The 25,336-nt window shown below is 26.1% G+C and overlaps 2 protein-coding genes across 2 annotated transcripts; one reads left to right on the forward strand and one right to left on the reverse strand.

The window, feature by feature from the left end:
* Window positions 1-689: 689 nt before the first annotated feature.
* LOC145836963 (glycerol-3-phosphate acyltransferase 4-like) lies at window positions 690-25,001 on the forward strand. Its single transcript, XM_082944731.1, has 13 exons — window positions 690-860; window positions 1,920-1,986; window positions 4,550-4,665; window positions 6,174-6,216; window positions 6,544-6,598; window positions 10,426-10,491; window positions 16,442-16,516; window positions 17,345-17,434; window positions 18,435-18,556; window positions 20,214-20,357; window positions 21,238-21,323; window positions 21,888-22,096; window positions 24,050-25,001. The coding sequence occupies exons 1-13, from the start codon at window positions 714-716 to the stop codon at window positions 24,672-24,674; spliced, it is 1,845 nt and encodes a 614-aa protein (XP_082800857.1). The 5' UTR covers window positions 690-713; the 3' UTR covers window positions 24,675-25,001.
* LOC145835526 (protein-cysteine N-palmitoyltransferase HHAT-like protein) lies at window positions 12,047-14,204 on the reverse strand. Its single transcript, XM_082943170.1, has 4 exons — window positions 13,952-14,204; window positions 13,280-13,829; window positions 12,792-13,084; window positions 12,047-12,354 (listed from the first exon to the last, which is right to left on the reverse strand). The coding sequence occupies exons 1-4, from the start codon at window positions 14,202-14,204 to the stop codon at window positions 12,047-12,049; spliced, it is 1,404 nt and encodes a 467-aa protein (XP_082799296.1).
* Window positions 25,002-25,336: the final 335 nt, after the last annotated feature.

The raw sequence follows: 25,336 nt of genomic DNA on the forward strand, positions 1-25,336 counted from the left end.
ATAATAATACATATTTTAAATGTAATAGAATACACTAAAGTAGCAATACAGCATCTTTTCATTAATTTTTAGTAATTCCGAGCACAATTTTTATCTTATGATTTGTTTTCTATTAAATAAAGGCAAAAAAAAATCTACTTTAAAAACCTGAAACAAATAAAAAAAAACTTCAAGAATTGTTGAAAAACTAAAAATATCAAAAAATAAGTAGAGTGTACCTGTATTAATTAGGGTTGTCACACACTCTGAGTAATTTGAAATTAGGTGACTTAAGGGTGATTTTTTTGTTCAAAAAAGTTGTAATCCATTTTAAATATTAGCGTACCTAATGTACTAGTAAATTTTGGGGAACCTTTGAAAAACTTTGTAAATTACGGTGTTTTAGTTTTATAGGTGTCATATGTAGTAATCAAGTAGTTGAAATTATGTCAAAAAAAAACATTTTTATCTTAATAAATAGTTGTAAACAAAAGTAAATGTTCTTTTTCTTGATAAATTTAATTATTTACTACGTAAATAATATATTTATTTTAATATTACAAATTTGACATTATAAGTTGAATTTAGTATATCATTACAGCCTATTTTTCTAAAAATACATTTTCATTTTATCAAAAGAGTTAAATCTATATTTTGCTGTCATTATTATTATTTTAATTAATTTAGAGTTTTTTTCAGTTTTGATTTTTTTAAATTTTCAACCAACACATTTCATGGTTTTATTTATTTATTTTTCGTTTTGGGAAAGCCTGAGTGCAATTGCTGGGTTTCTTCTTGCATTTGTTCTGATTCCTGCCGCCTTCAATTTCGAACTTGGGATCAGAAGGAGGTATATTAAATTCCTTACAAGAGTTTTTGATGTGAGTTTTACAGTTTTAATTAGTAAATGAAGTTTAATTAATTTTTATTCAACATAACTAAGTGTTGTACTTTGAAAAAATAAGTTTGCTTTTAAACTAATATTTTTCTCAGATACTTGTAAATATAGTTTACACAGTATCTGAAAAAAGTTTAGTTAGTAGATGTTTAATAGTTTAGGGTATTATAAATATCTGTAAGACAGCTTATATTGAAAGTTAAATAATAATTTTATTTATCTTTGAAATTCATCAGCTTTGTACTTACTAAATGTTGTTTAAGGTATTTTTTGTGAAGTTAACTTAAGATTACTTTGCAAATTATTAATTTTTGGTAGTTACACATTTTGGAACTAATTTTGATAAAAGGTAAAGTTTCTAAGTCTGAAAAAAGTTGATTATAATGTTTATTCTTAATCTTATGTGAACTTGTGAAAAATTTAAAATCAAATTATTACATAACAAGCTTTAAAGCAATATCTGTTTAGTTTTTAAATACATTAGTTGTTTTCATATCATATTACTTTTAAAACTTTAAGTTGGATTAAATAAACTTTTCTAAAATTTAAAATAAATTAACTTATTTACTAAGTATATTAACTATAGTTTTAGATAATCTTTAGCAACAATGATGTAAGATTATTTACTTTGGTTGACTGAATATTTTAAATGAATTTTACTTCGAGTATTAAAATTTATTAATAAGTTTTGAAAATTCACAAAAAGTAGTTATTAAATACAATATAATAGAAATTAGCTTCTCTAAACAAACTAGATATTTAACTTTTTATAATTAAAAACCAAAACTTGTTTCAGTTGAAACTATTATTAAAAACATAAAACAAATTTCACAACTGCTTTTAATTAAACAATGATCAAATTATTATTTTATTTTTATAAAATATCACAAAAGTTTATATATCCTGTCATGAAGTAAAAGGGGCTGCAGATCAACATTAGCTACTTTATATAAAGTTATTTTTCATACTTAAGTTTAAATTTTTTCTGTCATTTCTTTATATTATAATAAGTTTATTTATTTATTGTACCTTAATATTTTAGTGGGGAACACAAAGGATAAAGTCTGAAGAGAAGAAAGGAAATGTTCAGTATCATTTACAATCACCAGGTTAAAATTATGAAATTTTATATTCATTAAGCAGTGTTGTAATTTTACTTGATGGTATCTTCTCAACTTATCACTTTAAAAAAAGTATTTTAAACTACTTATGCTTTGTTAGTTTATTTGCTAAAAAAGTCTAGGTGGATTTAAAAAACACTATTTCTGAACAAAATAAGTTTCTGTTTACGTTACAAAGTGTAGTGTACTTTAAAGGGGAACGGGTCACTTTTGCACGAGCGTCACTTTTGCACGAAGACACTTTTGCACGAGGGGACACTTTTGCACGAGGGTCACTTTTGCACAAAGGGTCACTTTTGCACGAAGGGACACTTTAGCACGGCGACTCTTTTGCACGAGCGTCACTTTAGCACGAGGGGACACTTTTGCACGACGTCACTTTTGCACGCAGGGTCTTTTTTTCACGAGGGGACACTTTTGCACGGCGACTCTTTTCCACGAGTGTCACTTTTGCACGAGGGGACACTTTTGTACGGCGACACTTTTGCACGAGGAGACACTTTTGCACGGTGACTTTTTTTTTTTTAATTAAAAAAATAATTAATTTAAACAATATTCACTTTTAAACGCAAGTTGTTTTACATAAATAAAATGTGGTAGTTTTTTATCGAAATTTTAATGTAAAGTTTTTCTTTGAAGTTTTGCGTAGAACTATATAATAATTAATAACGTACCACAATTCACTAATTTATATTTATTAGCTTAATTTAAATAAACTAGTTGAATACACATTTTTAATTTTAAATAAAAACAATTTGAATACATTAAATGAAAATAATCTGAATTTTGTTACTTTTTAAACAGAAAGATAAACTTAATTTAGTAAGGCTTTAAAACACGAATTCTAAGTATTATTTTTACTTATTTTCTCTCGATGTTATAATTAGCATTATATAGCTGTTAAAAAATATTTTAAATTTATTTTAATTTTAAACAATTGTTAAATTATAAAAAAGATTTAGTTAGTTTATGAAATGTAAAGGTATTTCAGATTTTACCTGATGTTTATTTTTATTTTTTAGTTTAAAAAACAATAAAATAGCGCATTTTTCATGATTTAAACTTAGATTAGTTCATTACAATGATGTTGCATGATAATGTTAAGCCAATGAGAGAGTAACATTTCGAAGTTTGAACTTATGTTCATCAAAAGTATCAAGAGATGCTTACACTAGCATTCCATGATCATTGATTTTGTTGTTAGTCACTGCATTTAAATACTTGATGTTGTTCGTTCTACATCAAAGCGTAAATAAATATAAGTTTGTAGTTTAAATTTTTCTTTTTATGTTATCCTATAAATTTTATATCAAATTATGTTTTTATCTTTGTTATAATAAATAAACTATATGTGTTATTTTATTTTTTCTTCATGCGTCTTCCAGTTTAAGTGGTCTAGGTTTTGATGCCTAGGTTCATCATATGAACAATAAACTATATGTGTTATTTTATTTAATAATAGTTAATAGGCATAGTTAATGATTAACATATTAAAATTCAAAATAAACTAGAACAACTTACTTACACTTAAAGTATTTTTTAATCTAGTTTCTAAATAAATTAACTTTATTGTCTCTGGTATGAGTCTTTTATAAATAAAATTATTTTATTTTTTTGTTAGTTTGTATCTAACATTAACTTTTACTGTTTAAGATTTTTAATCTTTTATTTTTTGCCTTTAATATAGGTATATTATAAAATTTTAGTTTTCAGTTTCTTTTTATGTTACAGACTTGGTAGTAGCTAAAAAACTTTTAATCAGCCTACATGCAAAATTTATTTTCCGTGCGAAAAAGTCATCGTAACAAAATGTCTCTGTGCAAAAATTTCATCGTAAAAATGTGACGTTGTGCAACAATGCTGCCGTAAAAAACTGTCATCGTGAAAAAATGTCGCCGTGCAAAAGTGTCACCTCGTGCAAAATTGACCCTCCGTGCAATAGAGTCGCCGTGCAAAAGTGTCCCTTCGTGCAAAAGTGTCGCCGTGCAAAAGTGTCCCCTCGTGCAAAAGTGACGCTCGTGCAATAGAGTCGCCGTGCAAAAGTGTCCCCTCGTGCAAAAGTGACCCTGCGTGCAAAAGTGACGCCGTGCAAAAGTGTCCCCTCGTGCTAAAGTGACACTCGTGCAAAAGAGTCGCCGTGCTAAAGTGTCCCCTCGTGCAAAAGTGACCCTTCGTGCAAAAGTGACCCTCGTGCAAAAGTGACGCTCGTGCAAAAGTGACACCCACCCACTTTAAAGATAGACATTTTTATTAATGCAAAGATAACATAAAAGTAAACTAGGTAGTTTTCATGTTGTAAAACATCTAATAACAATATAAAATATTGATAAATATACAGAGATATTAATAATAAAAAATAATATAGTTTGATTGTTGTCAAACATATTATGATAGTAAGAATAATAGTAATTTTTATTAATAACAGAAATAATAAGAAATGAGAACTCAATCAACAGAAAAAGCAGTTATTAATACCTTTTTCTAATAACTCAAATGTTGTTGTTTGTGAATTTTTTTGTTTTAAGTTTTAAATGTATCTATTATTTTACAGAAATAATAAGAAAGGAGAACTCGATCAACAGAATAAGCAGCTTGTCAGACTGCAGAGAGGCAAGTAGAAACTTCAAACTGGATGATATTTGCTACCTCGCCAAAAGTGGTATTGAGGTAAGTTTTTTAAATAATGAATATTATGTAAACTTATTAAATATATTATATAAAAAAAATAAGTTTTTCGATGATTTAATTGCTTAGAGAGTTGTTTTTTTGTATTTTATATATTTTTAATATTGCTACCTCGCCAAAAGCGGCATTCAGATTAGATCATTGAAAATATTTATTCTAATAACATATTTAAAATATTGTTGTGATTTTTCTTTAAATTTTAGTAAAACATATAAAATTCTAGTTTTATGAAGTTTTACTTTTATTAGATATGATATTTGGTCCAAAAAAAAGCGGCATTAAGGTTGGAATTTCGTAAATATGTATGCATTAAGTATATAAAGTGTTAATGTGTTGTATTTTTAGATGCTTAAAAACATTTAGGCAAGTATTTTCTCGCAGTATGAAAATACACTCACTTATTTTATTTTGTCTATGTAGTTTCTTAATCTTTTATAAATTCAAAACGGCATTGAAGTTAGATTATGTTTATTTTAATATTTGCGAATTTATTTTATAAAGTATATATGTATATATGTAATGATTTATAACATTGAACTAAATAAAAAAATTGTACCTTTAGTCTTTTTGAAGAAATTTTAAGTATCAAAAAAAGTTTTTAGTATCATTTACTATCTTAAATTACAACAGTGGTTTATACAGCTTTGTTTTAGTTTTACTTAAATGTTTAATTGACTTAACAAGGTTTTAAAACAACTTATTTTATAAGTTTTCGAAAATTTATTGTTATGTATTTTTTTACAAAATAAACATTCTGTCTATACACATTTTATGTATTTGTTTACACCCATTAAAATACCACTCAAAAATACTTTACGATCATTTAGTTACTAATTTACATTGTTTTTATGTCTGCAATATAATTTTGTTTTATCTGAATATTTAGGATTGTAAAAAAAAAATCTAGCATTAAAACTTATTAAACAAGTTTTTAAAAAACCTGGAATTTGACAATTTAGGCTAGAATAACCTGGTATTTGAGAAATTTTGAAAAAAAACCTGGAATTTTCAACAAAAAACACTATAAAACATGGAATTTCAAACAACTTTTACATGTTTAGTATTAAAATTTCGATTTGACACAAAAAATCTATCGTATAGATTTAAAAAAAAATTATCATTCAAAACTTTTTTTTATAAAAAACAAACTTAATGAGGCTGTAAATATCTTTTCAATGTCGTTATACTATTTAACACATTTTTTTTACTTTAAACTTAACGAAATATAGACTCTAAAGCGTGTAGTTTTAGAAACAGAGAAGAGGTTTTGAAAACCTTGAGAAAATTTTCTATAAACATTTGGCAACCCTGATTAAAAAAATGTATATTTATTATAATTAAATATTTTGTTTAAAATAGTTACTATATTTATTAACAGTTTGTTTTTACTTTTATAAGTTTTTATTCAGATTTAGTTTAAAGTATTTGTATTTACTTTATTTTAGAAATATTATAAAAACAAGAGATAAATAAAAATAAAAAATAAACAGGCAATTATTGACGATGAGGTCACGAAAAATTTCACTGCTGAAGGTAAATTATTTAAAAATAATAAATTAAATTTTAAAATTGAAATATTTACTGTTAAAATAAATTTGGTGTAAGTTTTAAAAATATTTTCATGATAGGTATTAAAAAATTTTTTCTGAAGTGGAATTTTATATAAGTAATTAAATTTAATTTCAAATAAAACTGATTTTTGTGTTTACTTAAAATTAACAAATATGTAACTAGTGTTAATACACATTTTCTTTCATGTTTATTGATCAGTTAAGTAACCTTAAAATGTAGCTTTTTATTTTCAAAATATCTTGTTTAAAATAAAGCTTAAATTCTTAATATTGTTAATTAAACAAACAGAGCTTCCTTCTTGGAATCTACTGACAAGAAGTAACTTCAAATATCAATACATCAGGTTTGATTAAATTATTTTTACTACCACTTTGTTTTCTTTTAATTCTTAGCTTAATAGTTTTTTAAATAATGTTTTCAAATTAAATGTTTTAATAAGTAAAATTAATGTACTAAGTTTATCGTATTTATTTTCAAAATACTAAAGAAAAATAATAAATAATGTTTCAAAATAGTTTGCAACCATATGGTTTTAAGCTAGTTTTTATTTTAAAATATTTAAAAAAAGCAAATGAGTAACAAATTTAACGTCAGCTGTCCGTACAGCAAGTGAGTTTGGATTAATTTGCTCTAAATTATTTATTAAATTTACTTGATAAATTTTCTCTTAAAAAGCTATTTAAATTTAAAGGTTACTTTTCGTCAGCTGTTGATTAAAAATGGCTGGTAGTAAATAAAATTTAATTCAGAACTTCTTACCAAAAATTTTATTTGGAATTTACATATTTAACACATTTTTTTTGTTGTTAATTTATAAAACTGTATTTTTGAAACGAAATGTACTTTTTAAAGCTTAATGGCAAAACTTGTAATGTAATTTAAAGATCAAGTGTAAATATATATTTCCGTTTTTGATATTCCTGTATTTGTAGTTTCAAGCATGCATATGTTGTATCACTATGCAAATTTGCACATTTAATTTATCATTGTTCGTGCATGGAGTACAACAACTTCCATAACTATCCACTTTCCAACACAAAGCTATACAATGTAAACAAACACAATGCAATAATTTTACAAACTTATACGGGCACGTGTGTAGTTTTTGAATTAATTTATATGCAGGGTTGCCAAGAAATCTAGGAAAACCCTTGAGTTTGAAAATTTAGCCCGAAAAAGACCTGGAATTTTGGAAGTTTTGAGAAAAAAAAACTAAAATTTTTAACAAAAATCACTAAAAAACCTAGAAAAACCCTGAATTTTATACTGTTTTTGCATGTAAAGTAACTATTAGAAAAAAATATTGATTTTTTATTTTTACTTTCAATAAAAAAAATATTTAAGTAGCTTTACAGTATCTTTTCAGTGTTGTTATATCATTTAAAGTTTTTATTTTACCTTAAGTTTAATTTCATACTGAAAACAGACCAAAAAAATTGTTTTTTTTAAACCTTGAACAAATTAACTAAAATCCTTTGGCAGCCCTGTACATACTCTACAATAATAATTTTTTTTTTAAACTTCAAAGTTTTTTTCAGACTTTGACTACTACGCATGTGAATTAATTTTCTCAGTGCGTCATATTCCTTTTGTTGTTTATTTTCGGTCGTCGAAAAATAAACAAAACCCGTGCAAAGTTCGTTTTACTTATTTTCGACTGCAGAAGAACTTTGAACGTTGCAAGACTTATTTTGGTGTTTCATTTGGTGATCTCTAGCCGACATATTTAGATGTGTTACAACTATTTTTCCTCAGATATCTAGTCTGATAACTTTGGGTGTTTTTAATATTTTTATACAATTTGGTTTTTGTTACTTTTATACTTGAATCAAAAGTTTTTCAAACTTTTACACGCAAATGTTTATAAGCTGTTTTTAAACAATTTAAACTAACACAATCTCTATTAAGTTGATAAAAATGGTAATGAGTAAAGTTTGTGTGAACTTAGACAAAAACAAAAAGTAAAATCTCTATTCTTTTTTTTTACAAACAAAAATTCAAAGAAGTTTTCATTTGTATGCAAGGTGTATTTTGCATGTTTTTTAATCTGAACCCGGCAGATTTAAATGTATGACAACTATTTTTCCTCAAATAACATAAGCTGCTTTATATAAATATTTATATAAATAACTCTAAAGTTTTGTGTAGCTATTTATTAAGATTAATTTTTTAAGACTCTTTATTTATGTAAGTTTAGAAAAGCTTAAGCTAACTGAAATCGTCATAACTTGTGTAAGTTCGGTGGCGATCACGTTAAAAACTAAAATTATAAACTTATAAATATTTAATACACGTGTTTAACGAAATAAACGTTTTTATTGATTGTTCTCGTTGCAGCGCAATATTACCTTCGGGTGTTTTAACACGTTTTCACTTTTTACTTTGCTATTTGGGTTTTAATTTAATGAAGGTGTATTGAATATTTATGTATTTATACATCAATTAAATTAATTAGTAAAAATTAGTAAAGATAAATTTTTTTAAATACTTTCATATTTATTGTTTGCATCAAAATTTTAAACAAAATTAAAATTATGTAATTTTCACCTAGCATGTATTTTACTGTTTATGTTTCAAGTTAATAAAATTACAATATTTTTTCGTATTTTTATAGTTTACCTTATATAAGCATAAACTTATATTATTGGTCAAAACACGTTCATGCTCTTTTAATCAGAGTTTTAAATAAATTTATAAACGGATTTTATTTTTTCATGTTTAGGAACTTTAAGGGATAAGGAATTTTTATAATTTTTAATAAATTTATATGATGACACACCACATTACGATGAGAAATTAAAGTTTATACGACTTACTATTTTTTTTTTGCAAATTTTCAGTTTTACCACACATTAGGCATGGTTTGTTACATTTCACATATTATATTTAATTTACTTGTCAACCTTATGAGTTCATGCATTATCATGTTCTTATATTAAATTTTTAATTTATGATTTCAAAATATTCTTGTATAGTTCTTATATTAATTTTACTACTTATGAATTGTAGAGTTGGTTTTGAGTAAACTATCTTTTTAGCACGTAATTATATGTTCTTCAATTGTTATAAGTTAGCCATGAGTATTGGGTTTTTCATAAAATTTAAAAACATTTTTTTTAATTTGTAGAAGTTATGTGTAATAAAACACTAAACATTGAATACACATACACAAATTTGATTGAGTTTTTTTTTTGAAAAGTTACCAGTCATCTTTTTAAATTAATAATAGTGCGAAATGTTTATTAAACTTAGTGAAGTGTCAGTTAATATTTCTACCAAAGCTTTTTCAAAGTTATACTTTAATTATTTATTGAAACTTAATGTTTTTGTTGTAACTTTAAATATACGCTATATTATTAAATTAATTTTTTTAATAGTTGCAAAATTAAAAGTTTTTTTAATTTCGACTGTATTTTTTCCATTGTTTTATATTCCCTTGTATTCAAGTGTGGTTCGTTTCATCTGAAAAAAAAACATTTTTTTTAGCATATTTTTTTAACGTTTGTTTTTGAAGATAAAAAAGACTAATTAGTTGTCAGAACAAAATGTTGACTTTCTCTGGCAAACGTTTGGAACACAACTTGAACAAATTAACTGATAAAACAAGTTTTAACACAAATCTAACTATCCGCAAAAAGTTCACAAAAGTTCTTATAAGATTTATCGTACAATACAAGTATTTTGCAAAAGTATGCTGAATGCTGCAATCTACAGTATTTAGGAATATTATTATTACGTAACAGTTGGCGCCTTTAACCTAAATTTCTTGTTTGCACTTTAGTAAATTTGAAATTATTTATTTCATATTTAAAATGTGTTTTGTCTGAATTATTTATTTTCTTAGTTACGGTATTTATTTTTTGCAAGAGTTACTGGAATTCCCAGCATTTTCTTTCGTAAAAGCTTGAGCCTGAATTTCTTGCTTATTATTTTAGGTTTTAATCAAGTTATTTTAACAAATATTTAGTTTTCTCATTTAAACTGTTATTTTGTCTCATTAAAAAAGATGTTATTTATTAAAAAATAAAATGTTGCAATCTTCAGTACTTTTACGTGACAGTTCACGCATCCAACCTAAGTTTTGTGTGGTTTTAAAAAAGCTATTTATTTATATATTTAAATTTAAGTTTTGTGTGATTTAAATTAAAATATTTAAATTATTTTCCGCAGCCTCAGACTGACGGTGCTTTGGATCGTCGGAATGTTTCTGAGATACTTCATTTTGTTTCCCGTCAGGTTTGCTGTTGTTTTAATATAAAATATATTTATTAAATTTAATGTATTCTTTCAAGAATTTATTTTACAAGCTAAGTTTCATTCAAAGACCTCGTCAACGCTTAAATAAATCTTATTCAAATGGAAATAAATTCATTATTTATTATTAAATTATTTAAATTTATTATTTTATTATTGTTACTTTATTTTGTTGTTTTAATATAATGTTTAATTTAAAATTTGTTTTAGGGTTAGCGTTAATTCTTAACAGCCAGTCAGATTAAAATTATATTGAATATTTATTTTTTGAGATTTTTACTAATATGACTGGCAAGTTATTTTGTTGGTTTGTATATAACTGCTTTTTACAACATTTTTCATTATTTTATATTCGGTTGTTAGTATTAAATATTTAAAGATAGATAAAAGTTCAAGTAGTTTTAGTGGGGGACAAATCAACAAAAACTGAAAGTAAAAAAAATTCATTTGGAATTTTTATATTTTTTCAAAGTACAAAATATTAAATGTTTACTGAGTTGTACATTGTTTTTTTACGTAATAAAATAAACAAAAATATATAAAACCACAAATAAATAATAAAAATTGAAACTAGACTTTAAACAAAAGTTTTATATTAATTTACAAGAAAAAAATCCAATAAAAGTTGCAGAGTTAAATGTTCTTTTTACTAATAATTCCTAACGAATTTAACAGTAATTAAGACAAAAGTAATTTTTGATAATTCTATATATAATTCTAAGTATACTATAGATTTAACCATAAATTGAAATTTTGAATCAGCTAAATAGTTTGGCTTATTTATTCAACAAAAACTACTTAATATTTCTTGATAATTATTTTTTTGTTTTAGTTTTAATAGAAATAAAATATGTACAACTTCTTAGTTTATTTTTATTTTATTTTATACAGTTATTATAGACGTATAAATAATTTTTATTTTGCCTTATAACTGAATTTTAAAGTAATATGAATTAGTTTCGTAATTTTTTTTCGGATTTTAAAAATTGTGCATTGAGAAAATAACAAGAGTTTTTTGCAAAGTTTTATGTATGGAAATGAACAGTTATATTTTTTGTTTTTAAGCCTGCATGCCTGTTAACACTTACGACACTTGGTGGATAAAAACATGAATGTTCAAATTAAAAAAAAAGTTTTAATACAAGTATTTTTATATTTTATTTTTATGCTTTAAAGTGTCACTTAAGTTTAGTGAACAGTAAACGGATAACAAGTACAAAAGTTTACTAATAATTAGTAGGTTATTTTATTTTTACTTTTTTTTGCGCTTTCAAATTTTAATACAAAGTTTTGAGTTAACAAAAGAAATAAACGGAAAAAGCCACAACTAATTATTTTTTCTTCTTTTATAAATTAGACTGATAAAGTAAACAAGATCTGTTTTACAACAACGTTTTATGCGATGAAATTCATCATGAAATTCATGTAAATTACACACACTACAAACAAAAATTATACCAATACAAAAATTTTCACCCATTACTGTAGTGCGAAGTTTTGAATTGTCAAAAAAAAACATTCAATACAAAAACCACGTTCAATCAGTTTTCTTTTCGTCTTTTTCCCGCTCGATTTCGAAGCTGATGCTGGTCTGAACCCTGCAGTAGTTGGCCGCCAAAACCACCAAAAAGTCCACGAAGCTCGCGTTTAATATCTTGTCGAACACGTTCCACGCCGACCGCTGGCCCACCACGAAGTAGAAGTTTGTCGAGCTCGCGTAGAAACACCACACGCTCGATAAAATTCCCAACACTCTCCTGATCGTCTGCTGTGAGAGTTTCGATGACAGTTTCTCTTCCAGTTTGTTTTTGTACACTTCACCGGCGATTCTCTCGATAAAAATTCCTGCGTAAATATTTAAGTTTAAAGTATGAACATTTGTATGTATTACTATATCATTCAAGTTATTTTGGTGGCCAAATAAAAAAGTGAGAACTTGAGCATTTTTTGGTTACCTCTGGTTTGGATGAGTTGCTTGATCTTTATGATGTTTTAAAAAGTTGTACTTATACAGGGTGATTTTAATGTAAACCACTAAGATTTTAATAAATTAATGTTAAGTTTTTAGTCTAATTTATTAAGCTTACATCAAGTTCTCAAAAAGTTGAAGTTTTTGAAATTAAATAAAATAACAATGATCAGCACAGCTTCTAGCTGAATCAGCTTTTTAGAGTTTATTTCAACTTCTACAATTTCGAAAAGACATATTTTATTCTACTTTATTTTTTGCATAATAGTCAAAATTACTAGTAAGTTTATTAAAAAATAAACAATCCCCTAACCTGAAACTTGTGCAATCGACCAGGGCAGCATCGCCCACTGCATCCCGTGCCAAACCCACATGAACATGAATGGCGCCAAATAATTGAAATACTTCTTCCATTTACCAACTCTACTGCCGCCTAGCGGATAAAAAATGTGAATTTTTAGCCACTCGTGCGTGCCTTTGTCAAAACCCTTCCACAGCTGGGTGAAATTACGGCAGGTTAATATAGTGCACGGGGCCCCGGAAATTTGCAGGTTGTCAAGGGAGGATAGGTCCGCGTGGCAACCGTACAAGAAGGTGTACTTGACGCTGAAGAATACGTTGGCTAAAAGGGGGAATATTAATAGGGCAGGCAAAACTGGGAGATTTTCGATAAACTCGTCGTTTTTCAGAAGTGTGATCAAGTAAAAGTAGTGGATGTAGAATGTGATGGCGAAAAATAAGAAAATGTGTTTTGAGATGTTTATTGTGAATTTTTTGATTTTTTCAAAATTCCAATTCAACGGATTTTTTTTTGTTTGTTTCAGGTGCTGGTGGTAAGGGAAAACCGGTCCGGTGAAAAACAGTGGCAGGTAAAACTGGTACCCTAATAATTTCCCCAACTCCGTGAAAAATTCTTCCTTGTTGTAAGGCTTCTTGCACAATGTTAAATTGAAAGATTGGGTTTTCAGATTGCCGTAGCCCAAGCATACAAAAAACAGAGCGAATTTGAAGTAGTTTGGCACCAGAGCGGCGAAGTAATTGCTCTCAAGCAGAATTCCGTAGCAAACCAAAGTCGACATGTAATAAACCCACTGCACCGAAGTTTTGCGTATGAAAAACGCGATCAGAAAGCTCAAAAATATTTCCCCGTACCAAACTGCCAAATATGGTGACACGAATTTCAAGCTCCATACAATCGTAAAAACCCCCGAAACCAAGAACCGCTTGCCAGGGACGAACTTTTCGGTCAACCTCATCAGTACAAAATGGATCATGTTAGGTATTAAAAAAGTCGTTTTGAAGGTTTCCAGTAAGACTATCCAGTTGAAGTCCATCCTCTCAATGAGTCTGCCTGAATAAATAAATTCTTGTTATTTATTTAAATTATTAAATAACAAATAATGATTTGAAACACAAACGAGTGTATATACAAATACACTAAAATGAGCTATATGTTAGATAATTCTATACTACCTTCAATCCATGAAGGTTTCGACTGCAAGTATCTTTTCTTCCTGCCAAAATCCAAAACTTTTTGGTCTTGCGAAAATGTGTACAAACTCCACGCAGCGTAAGCGAAGTAGACAATTAGACCGGCAAAGTGTAAATATTTTTCTTTTGAGGGGAGCTTTGCCCAGCTATTTTGGTTCTTGTTGCATTTGTTAGTTTCTTTATTGTTTTCTTTTAAGGGATGTTTGTTGCAAATTTCAATGTTTTTATTACTCATCTTTTCATAAGTAGCTGTAAGAGATTGATGTATATTCCTGTACATAAAATAAAATTAACGTGAATTAACTTTATTTATGATTTTGACTTGAAAAACTGAATAAAATAATTTTAAAGCAATTTTCTTTAAATAAAGTATTTGACTGTTTTAAATATATTACAACTTTATATTAAACCAATACATCTCAACTGTACTACATGAAGTTGATAGGGTGTAGTAGACTAAAATTTATTCAATGCCTTAAGTGCACCCTAAAACTGGTATATTTGTTTTGTTTTAACTGTATAAAAATTTAAAAAGCTACTGCGACATTACAAACTTAAATTTTTTTTTTAAATAAAATGTTTCTTTTTTGATAATTTTTATACATAAAAGTGTGTAAAGAAAGAATTCTAAATAAGGTAAAATAAAACAGGTATGTATTATTAATATACAAAACACGTTTTAAGTTCTATTTAAATCTTTTAAACTCAAAAAAAACATTTATATATAGTTTGAAACTAAAACAACCAAAAAAAAACTAACAAAATTATACGAGTAGACTTCGTAACAAACTCTTCTAAGCAGTTAAATATATAGTTAAATAACATCAAGTACACATTACTATCCATATTTACCAGTTAAAATTCAAGCTTTTTATTTATTTTTTCTTTGTTTAGCTAATAGTTCTCTTTAAAAAAAGTTTAATGTCATAAGCTTGTATGAAACATGTATTTATATTTGTGAAATTATTGTATAATAAAGAGTTGTTTATTTGTAAACTTTTTCATGAATGTTTATTTCCTTGTGCCCGTTATGAGAATAAATAAAACAAAATTACAAAATTACTTGTATTACGTAAATGTTTTTTATTCCAAATATAGACTAATGTGTATATAATATTTTACTTTGTTTGGATAATATCGAATGTTCATTAAGTGAAATAACTTTTAATTTAAAGACAGAAATACAAAGATTAATTGCTTTATTTAAGAAGATACATATCGAGGTGCAAGATTGCACAGATGCAGTAAAAATAATACTTAAACTACATTTTTAAAAGTACCAAGTTAAAACTATTAACGGTAAAGTTTTTTGCAATTATGTTTTTCTTAAACTTAAAATTACTTATCTGTCATTTATAAAACTTTTAAAATAGTAAAAGGTCAAAAAGGTCTAAAAAATTCTTAAGAAAGCAAATTTTAAGTACAGTGACTTATTTTTTTAAGAAAAAAACAAGAACAATAACGTAATAACTTCTAAGTACTCAAATAAGCTTGATAATATTTTATATTTATTTGTTATTTAAATTTTTAATCTTTAAGACCAAAATACAAAATTAAAACGTGTTCATATTGTAATGTTCAACTGTTCTTAAATATACTCAAAAAAATAAAAGTTTGTATAAAAACAATTATGCTAAAGTAAAATATTTTTTATTTAGCTTACATTTTCTATACAAAATATTAACTCAAACATTTTAACTTTTGTCTTATGGAGTTTTACTGTTTTATTTCATTTAAATACTCTCTTCAGTTGTATTTTAATAAATATAATAAACAATGTCTATGTATTAGTTTTTTTAGGAATGTTTTTAATTTTTAACTTTTTTTAACAATTTTGTAATGGATATGTAGGTCTATATTTGTTTTAAATAGTCTTATTTAGTTAATCATAATATTTGACATGTAGTATATATTATTTATTGTTTTTATATAACTATACTTTTGGTAAAGTAGCATATATTTTTTACGTTTCCTTAATTATTTTTTTTTATCTAACATAGATATAGTATTATATTTGTTTTTAAAACTCTTATTGAGCTATATGTAACTGATATATTAGACATTTAATATGTATTAATTTATGTTTTTTTTACTATTAAGCTTCTGATAAAATAGAATCTATCTTGTACATGTGTTCTCATTTTTTTTTTTTTTAATTTTTTTAATCTAACAGAGCTTTAGTGTTGTTTTTATTGGACTGATTGAGTTAATTCCGGTTAAAATTTAAATAATATATATATGTGAGAGAACTATTGTATGATACTTGTTTTAAGTATTAGTTGTAATCTTCATATCAAACAAGTAAGAAATTATTTTCTTTATAGTTTTGTATTCAACAGGGTTGTAGTGCTGTTTTTTGCACTTGTTTCACTAACAATATGCAGTATATATAATACATCTTATTAATATATAGTAGTAATTTTCACATAAAACAAACAACAAATTATTAGTTAATTATTTTGTATTCAACAGGGTTGTAGTGCTGTTTTTTGCACTTGTTTCACTGGCAATATGCGCCTCAATAGTAGCTCAATTCCCCGATGGAAAGTTTGTTTATTTGTTACTATTAAAATATTTGAAAATATTGTATTACAACTTATAATATTTCATATTAACCTAATTTTTAATGATAAATAAATTGTCTTGTCATTATAGATTCATTTTAAATTACAAATTTGTTAATATATTTTTAGTTTTTAAATTTAGTCTTAGTTTTTCCAACGTAAATTAGATTTTTTTTTAATAGTTTATTTATAGTATTACGTATAATCTTATTTAACTTTATACTTTTTCTACAGAATGAAACATAATATAGTACTTTTTTAACAATTAGTTTATAGTAAAGCTTTTCCAAAAGTTATAAACATTAGTTTAAACATTTATGTCTTTTTTATTTAAAGTCAGACTTTTGTATATATAAACAAAGTTTATTAAAATTTCCAAATACATTTTGATAATATGTGTATAAGTAACATTAAAAAATTTATAACAACTTTAAACTTCATAAAGCCAAATATTGTGTACCATATAAAAATACCTTAACAAACCAAATTTATTTTAAAAAATATAAAGCCAAATATTGTATACTATATAAAAATATTTTAACAATTTTAATTTCCTATAAAAGATATAAACTAAATAATTGGTACCATATAAAAGTATTTCAACAACTTAAATTTCTTTTAATAGATATAAACTAAATAATTTGTACCATATGAATATACTTTAACAAACTTAGTTTCTTTTAACAGACATTAACGGAATATAAGGTACCATATGAATATATTTTAACAAATTTAGTTTCTTTTAACAGATACAAACGGAATATAGTGTACCATATGAATATATTTTAACAAATTTAATTTATTTTAACAGATATAAACGGAATATAGTGTACCATATGAACGTAATTGCATTTAGAATGATGTGTAGAAGTGTTTCTGCTATTGTCACCTATCATGACAGGTATTAATTGTTATAATAATAATAATTAATTTTAGCATGCATTGTTTTTTATGTTTTGAATAACTCAAATAAATTGTTGTTAAGGTTAGATTATAATTCGAATTAACTTTATTTTACTTGGCTATAATTACCTAATAAAGCAAAAAAGTTGCTCAATATAAACTTGTAGCATTTTTTAAGCAAAAAACTTGTTTTAAAGAAATTGCAAAAAGAATACAATAAAATGTTTTTTTGATTTTTGTCATTGGGTAAAACTAAACATTGCACTTAAAATTTTTCACTTAAAAAGCAGTTTGTAAAAGTTAAAGTGTTTGTCATTGAAAATTTTCTTTTGTCCTAGACAATAAAATTTGAAGCACTGAATTAGAAAACTTGAAGTTTTTACTTTAAGATTAATTGTTGTGTTTTTTTGTTTGACACACTTTATTTTATGCTTACAAATTTAATTGAGCAAATAAAGTTAAATTTAACAAGTTTTGTAATTTTTACTATATTCTTTTTAAAATAAAAAACTTTTTGATTGAATAAAGAAGCTGGTTGTTCAAATTAAAAAAAAATAATAACACACTATTACTTTTTAATTTAAAATTCAGCTAAACAATTTTACTTCGATTCCCAAGTTGAAATATAGTTTTAAACTCAATTTCTTAAACAGTTGACATGTTTATATCAACAAGTATAAGAAAAAGTAGATAATTTTTTAACTTAATTCTATTATAATGTAGCAAATCATATTTTAATTTGTTGTATTGTTTTTCCTAAAAAATAATAGCATAAAATTATTTTCTTAATTTATACTAAACCCTTCAGCCATTTGTCACCTTTACAAAATTGTTTAATTTTTTCTAAAATATTTTAACGTTGAATTCAAAAAAACCTTCTATCTGCGGGCGCTTTTTTTTGCTAGATCATAAAAATTCGGTAGTTAAGTGCGTCCATTGGCACAAGGTTTACAACAAAGTATTATAATTCAATAAGTTCTAATTGTGACGTCACACAGGGAAAACATGCCCCGCTCAGGAGGTATTTGCGTGGCGAACCACACAACGGTGATAGACGCAGTCATACTCATGCAGGATCGTCCGTACGCCATACTCGGACAAAAACACTCCGGATTTCTCGGTTTGTTTGTTTATTTTTAATTAAAACAAACAAATTTGGTTTCTTCTTATATTTTAGTTTATTTTTTAGCCATATTGGGACAAAACACTTGGTTTTTTAGGTTGGTTTCTTTGTTACGGCTTGTTTGATATTTTGTTTATTTTTTATTGTATGTTTTATACTTTAGCTTATTTTTACGTCATATTAATGCAGCAACACTGTGCTAAAAGTTCTTTACTGATAATGCTAATGGCTGTTCGTATAAAATTTAACTTAAATTAATCCCTTTCTAAATCAGCAGCAACAACAGGCATGTTGCCAACATCCAGCAATATGAAGATGGTGCTCTTTGGCTAATTTCAAAATTAACTTGACTGATTAATTAAATTGACTGTTCTGAGTAAAAAGGTTGATCAAAGACAAGGTCTCATTTGATAGCGCAAAACACGTTTACCAAAACGCTTTAAACAAAAGCAACTTCAATTATAAGTTTGAATATGACCTGACAATTGATAATAAGCATCAAACTAAAAAACAGAAAAAGATGATTCAAATTTTTTAACCCACCTTTTTGCGAATCAGTGAAAACAAAATTTTGAAATCTATTCCTAAAACTGCTCAACAAACATTTCCCGAAGTCAACTGAACTCTACAAAATCTTTAACAGAAGTTCAATAAAGATTTCACATAGTTATTCCCCAAACATAAAAGCAATCATAAGTGGGCACAACAAAAAGATGCTCGAAAAACCGCTAACAGACTTAAAATTATGTAACTGCAAAAACAAAAGACAATGTTCAGCCATGAACAAGTGTAATTCAAAAAATGTAATTTACAAAGTATCTGAAAAAATGAAGATATGTCGTTTATTGGATCCACTCGAAGACCTTTTAGAAAATAGATTATACAAACGTAGAGCATCACTTCCTAAACCCAACAGAAGAAGCCCACCAACTGCACACAACTTGCCAACTTTATATGGAAATTGTATGAAAAAGACGAAAAATACACAATTAAATGGAAATTACTTAGACAGACCAACAGCAAATTCAAACCAAACTTCATGTGCTCATTGTGCAACCTAGAAAGACTATACATAGAAAATGCTAACAAAAGAAAAATCTTAAATAAGAGAATTGAACTAGTTAAACAGTGTCCTCATTACCTTAGTCCCTAGGGAATATTTATAGTTTATTTGAATGTTTTTTTCTAAATCCTGTCGCATATACTAAGCTTGTGTTATTCAATTTATTGTTTTGTAATATCTATTTTTTTGCCTTGACTTACAATCTTTTCATAAAAAAAACATTTTTATGTTTTAAAATCCCCTTTAAAATCCTAATACTTACATTTTTTCAAAGCCTAGTATATAAAAACTATTGCTTTAATTTGGTACAAAACTAGTTTTATTTTTCTTTATTATTCTGAATTTAGATAATAATTTAGTTAACAAAATACTAATATAACTACTTACCTATATTTTAATTTAGTAAATTCTAGTCAACATAGTTTTAATCAACATAGTTCTCCAGTACCAACGCAGGGTGTCAGATAGGAAAAAATTAAAAAGAAAAGGGCATTGGTAGAAGCTGCCTAAACTTGTATAATTAAACTAATCTTTTTACATAAAACAAATCCAACTTTTGTGTTATTTCTAATTTACTATGACGTAATACAGGATGGGCGATGGACACCATCAGCAAATCTGCCAAGCACGTTTGGTTCGAAAGAAGCGAAGCGAGCGACAGAAAATATGTGAGTATGCGAATGTTGGAACATGTAGGAGACGATAGAAACTATCCAATACTTTTGTTCCCTGAAGGTAAGTATTTGTTTATAAAATGTATTTGGTATGTATTTTATATTAACTTAGTCAGAAAGGCAACTAAACCTGGAGTCCTGAAAAAAAACCTTAAAATTTAAAAGAAAATTTACATGTTAAGTAGTGAAATTTAGATTTGACACAAAAAATTTATCATACAGATAAAATTGTTTGTCATCATCAAAATTTCTTCATTAAAAAACAAATTTAAAGTAGCTTTACAGTATCTTTTCAATATTTTCATACTAACTAGCACAATTTTTAACCTTAAATTTGTTTTTGAACTAAAAATAGACCCAAAAACGAGTACTTTCAAAAACCTGGTGGAAATTTAGAAAACTTGTAAGAATTTTCTTAAAAACCAGTGGTTACCCTGGTAAATTTGCAAATTTTAGAACTTGTAGGAGAAAATAAAATATATCTAATATTACTATTTTGTGAAGGTTAATTACTAATTATTTGTATTATTTTTAAATATTATAAAATTTGTTGTAATATATGTGGAGAACGACTGAAACTATCTTGAAGGTAAATGTTTATTATATTTTTTATTTATTTTGTTTTAACATTCGGGAGATGATAGCAACTACCCGATATTGTGGTTTCTTGACGGTTAATATTTGTTATATAATATTATATTTATTATTTTACTGTTTTCTTTGAGTATTTGTAATACTTTATTTTTTGTTAATTATAATTTTTAACATATCTAAATTGTTGTTTCTTGAAATTTTTTTAATTGCAATTTATATATATATATATTGTATTATAATTCCACGAAGGTATTTTATTGTGAATATTAAATACACATTATATTCCTTTTCCCAAAGATGTTTATATTGCAAATATTTAATAATTTATATTTGATTAAACCATATAGGTACCTGCATCAACAACACAGCTGTCATGATGTTCAAAAAAGGAAGTTTTGAACTACCAACCACAGTGTATCCTGTTGCTATTAAGGTAATATTTAGTGCTTATAAGTTTTTTTAAACGTTTTCCGTAACTTCTTTCTTTTTTTAGGATAAAATAAATTTTCGAGGTACTGTGGCTTTGACTTAGTGACTGATTTCTCAACATTGTTTTTGATAAAAAAAAATTAAAACAGTTATTAAGATATCAAAAACAGATTAACTGTACATTCAGTTGGCCTTTAAAAAATATTAAACTTTATTGTTATACCTCTTTTCATTTGTAATTTGTGATTATTTTGTAATTTTATCAACATTACATTCACAACAACACAATTTGTCTAAAATAACTTATATTTTTTTAAAGTAAATTTGTAATTGATTTAAGAAAAATAACTTATTTTATCATACAATTTTTAAGGAATACATTAATTCCACCATTTTCACTTACAGGGTTGTGACACTAATCCATGGGTTGGTGAGACTTTTTAAAACTAATCCCGCCACGGAATGCATTTTTAATTATTCGATTTAAATAAAAAAGACAAAAGTAATAATAAAATAAATAATATAAATAAAATAAAAATCTCAATGATAATTATTATAAATATCCCAGTACAACCCGTGGTTCGGCGACGCGTTCTGGAACTCCTCCCGGCACGGCATGCTGTTGTATTTGTTCCGCGTGATGTCGTCGTGGGCGCTCGTCGCGGACGTCTGGTACCTGCCGAGCATGACGAAGCACGAAGACGAGGACGGCATCCAGTTCGCGCAACGGGTGAAGACGTGCATAGCGAGGCGGGGAGGCCTCATCGACAGCGTTTGGTGAGAGTTGTTTGTATATAACATGTTTTGCTGTATAATATATTAGATTGGGGTGGCTGTCAATTTTGCACGAGCGTGCAAAATTGCACGAGTGCACAAAACTGCACGGAGACAATTTTGCACGGATACATTTTTGCTTTTATATAAATACTATTTATTTATTATACTATGTTTTGCTGGTATATAAAAGTCTTGCTGGTGGTCCACAGATTACAATGGCTGATGACTTTTTTGTATAAAAGTGTAGTGTTTGAAGTTTACAAATATCTTAAAAATAAAATGCGTTTGTTAATATGCGTTTGTATAATATAAAAATTTTATTAACATTTAAAAGATTAAAAGTTTAGTGAGTATATTGTACTTTGATAAGGTCTTTTTTTTTTTTGTTCACTATGATTATTTCCATACACAGGTTTGCCAAATACTCAAGCTAGTTTGAAATTTTATAAAAACTCATGTTAGATTAAAAATTTCAGACTGCTCGAAAAATGCAGGCTGATTTAGGCTTGTTGTCTTTTTTTATTAGCGAAACTCAAACTAGTTTTTATGACTTAAAAATTTAAAAAAATTCATAGTTAGTATGTTCTTCTTCTACATACTAACTATAGAAGGTTTCCAAAAAACCTGAAATCTTGGAATTTGACAACTTAGGCCAGGGTTTCCAAAACTTTTTTTTTTTCAAAAGACCCCCTTTAAAGAAATTAAAAAACAAGATTACTCGAAAAACACCTAAGAATTTTATTTTGCTCTCTATCAGCAAATCCAGAATATCTAGTGTAGGTATCAAAACTACAATAAAAAACACATAAAACCTTTTTTGACCTCATGGCCCCCTGTGGCTCCTTTACTGCTCAAGGGTGCCACTTGGTCAACTTTGCGAAACCCTGATTTAGGCTAAAAAACCTAGAATTTGAGAAGTTTTGAAAAAAATCTTTAGCTTTGAACAAAAATCACAAAAAATCATGGAATTTCAAACAAGTTTTACATGTTAAGTAATCAAGTTTTAATTTAACACAAAAAATTTCCATGTAGATAAAAACTTATTGTCAACATCAAAAAAAATTATCAAAAAACACATTTAAATTAGCTTTACAGTATCTTTTCATATTTTTACACTAGTTAGCACAATTTTTAACCTTAGCCATTGCTTTAAACTAGAATTAAACCTAATAACGTGTACTTTTAAAAACCTGGAAGAAATTTCTCAAATAAATTTTGCAAATCTCTAACTAAATCCTTGTGTTTCTTTTTTTGTAGTTTAAGTCTGAGTAACAGCAAAACTCATACTGTTTTTCAACTTCAATTTTTCTATAAACTCAGAATACTTTTTTTTCAAAAGGTGGCAACCCTGTATACATTAACATGTCAATTTTCAAGATACATAGGTATTGTACATATTTTGAGTTAGGTAATAATGATTCATTAAACTCATTATCAGAGAGCCTGGGAGGCGAAAATTAAGTAGAGGGTGAAAAACCTTGAATCCTGGCAAGAAAACTTGCATTTTGAGACATTTTGAAAAATAAAAACTAGGAAAATCTGAAACTCTGAACAATTTTTTTTTTTTTTAATCTGGAAAACCAGGAATTTGACTCTATTTTTACACATTAAGTAACAAAATTTCGGTTAGGTATGTAAAACTTATCCTAAACACATTTTTTTTTGTATATATATGTTTTTTTCATTTATAAACAAATTTAAAGTACAGTATCTTTTCAGTGTTGTTATACTATTGATAGCAGTTTTTTACCTTAAGTTTAGTTTATACTAAAAATGGATTTTTTTTTAAATCTGAAATAAATTTACAAAAAACCTTTTGTAACCCTGTAAGTATTATTTTTACTTTTTTAATTGTAAATAAATTTAATAAATCCCTACAAAACTGATCAAATTTTCAAAAAAAAAGTATATTATGTTAAACGAAGTTAGTTTTATATATAATATAATTATCAGGGACGGACAGTTGAAGAGAATGAAGGTGAAGAAGGAAAAAGTCGAGGAGAAGCAAAGAGAGCTGGGACAGGTGTTCGGATGGAAAAACATGCAGCAGACAGAAGACGAAGAAGAAATTAGTGAGATGGAAGAAGTAGTAGTTACAAGTGAAAGAAAAACAGAAGATGAAGAAGAAATTATTGGGATAGAAGAAGAAATAGTTACAAGTGAAACAAAAACAGAAGAAAAAGGTGAAGAAAATACCAGTGAAACGAAAGAAATCAGCAGCGAAACTAAAAATGAAACAGAAGAAATTATCAGTGAAATAATAACAGAAGAAAAAATAGACTCAAATACAGAAGAAATTAGCACAAAAGTAGAAGAAAACTCCAGTAAAACAGAAGAAGAAAGCAAAAGTGATGGAAATGAAATTAACAGTGCTTCGAAAACAGATGAAGAAAATAATAATGAAGCCGAAAATAATACCAGTAAAACAGAAGAAGAAAGCGAAACAAATGCAGAAGAAGTTATAAGTGATGAAAAAACAGAAGAAAACAGTAGTGACATATCTCCATCAGATGAACAACCTGTTAAAATTGTCACATTTTCCATATCGAATGAGCCCAGTTGTGTTGGAACGCAGTAGAAAATAAAAACTTATCAAATCATATTTAACTTAAATATCAAGTTACTTTTTTGCCATATTTTTTTTGTTCCTGTTTTTTCTTAACATCTTATAGAACTTTTGTCAAAATTTTACATTTTTGTTTAAATCGCAGTAATTTCATATTTTTTTCTGGTATTATGGTTTGTGTACTTTATTTATTTTTATATTTTTTGAACATGCTTTTTGTTTAGATTTCAAACATTCAGGAAGTTAAATGGACATGACATATAAATTGCTGTAATCTTTTTTGTTTTTGAGTTTAGTTAATTATAGTTACAAATAATTAGTTTTTTTAGCAGTTTTAGCAAACACTATTTGTTGTACTATCTTTGATAAAGATAAATAATTTACTAAATAAGTTTAAAGACTTTATATTTTGCTTTAATTTCTAAGTATAGTAACCCATGTTTTAGAAGTAATGTTAGTTTTATGTAAATACTTCAATAATATAGTGTTTTAATAATAATGCAATTATTACTTAATGAAATTGAAATGTTATTTAATTTTACCTTTTTTTCTAGTTTTTCTTGTAATAAAGTATAATATTAATGAAATAATACATTGATATTAGTTCTAAGTATTGGTTTTATCTTTTATATAACATGCCTAGTTTTAAACCAAAAACTTATTTCACTATTATT

This window comes from Thalia democratica, chromosome 5, assembly GCF_965202585.1.
Source record: "Thalia democratica chromosome 5, ktThaDemo2.hap1.1, whole genome shotgun sequence".
NCBI classification, from domain to species: Eukaryota; Metazoa; Chordata; class Thaliacea; order Salpida; family Salpidae; genus Thalia; species Thalia democratica.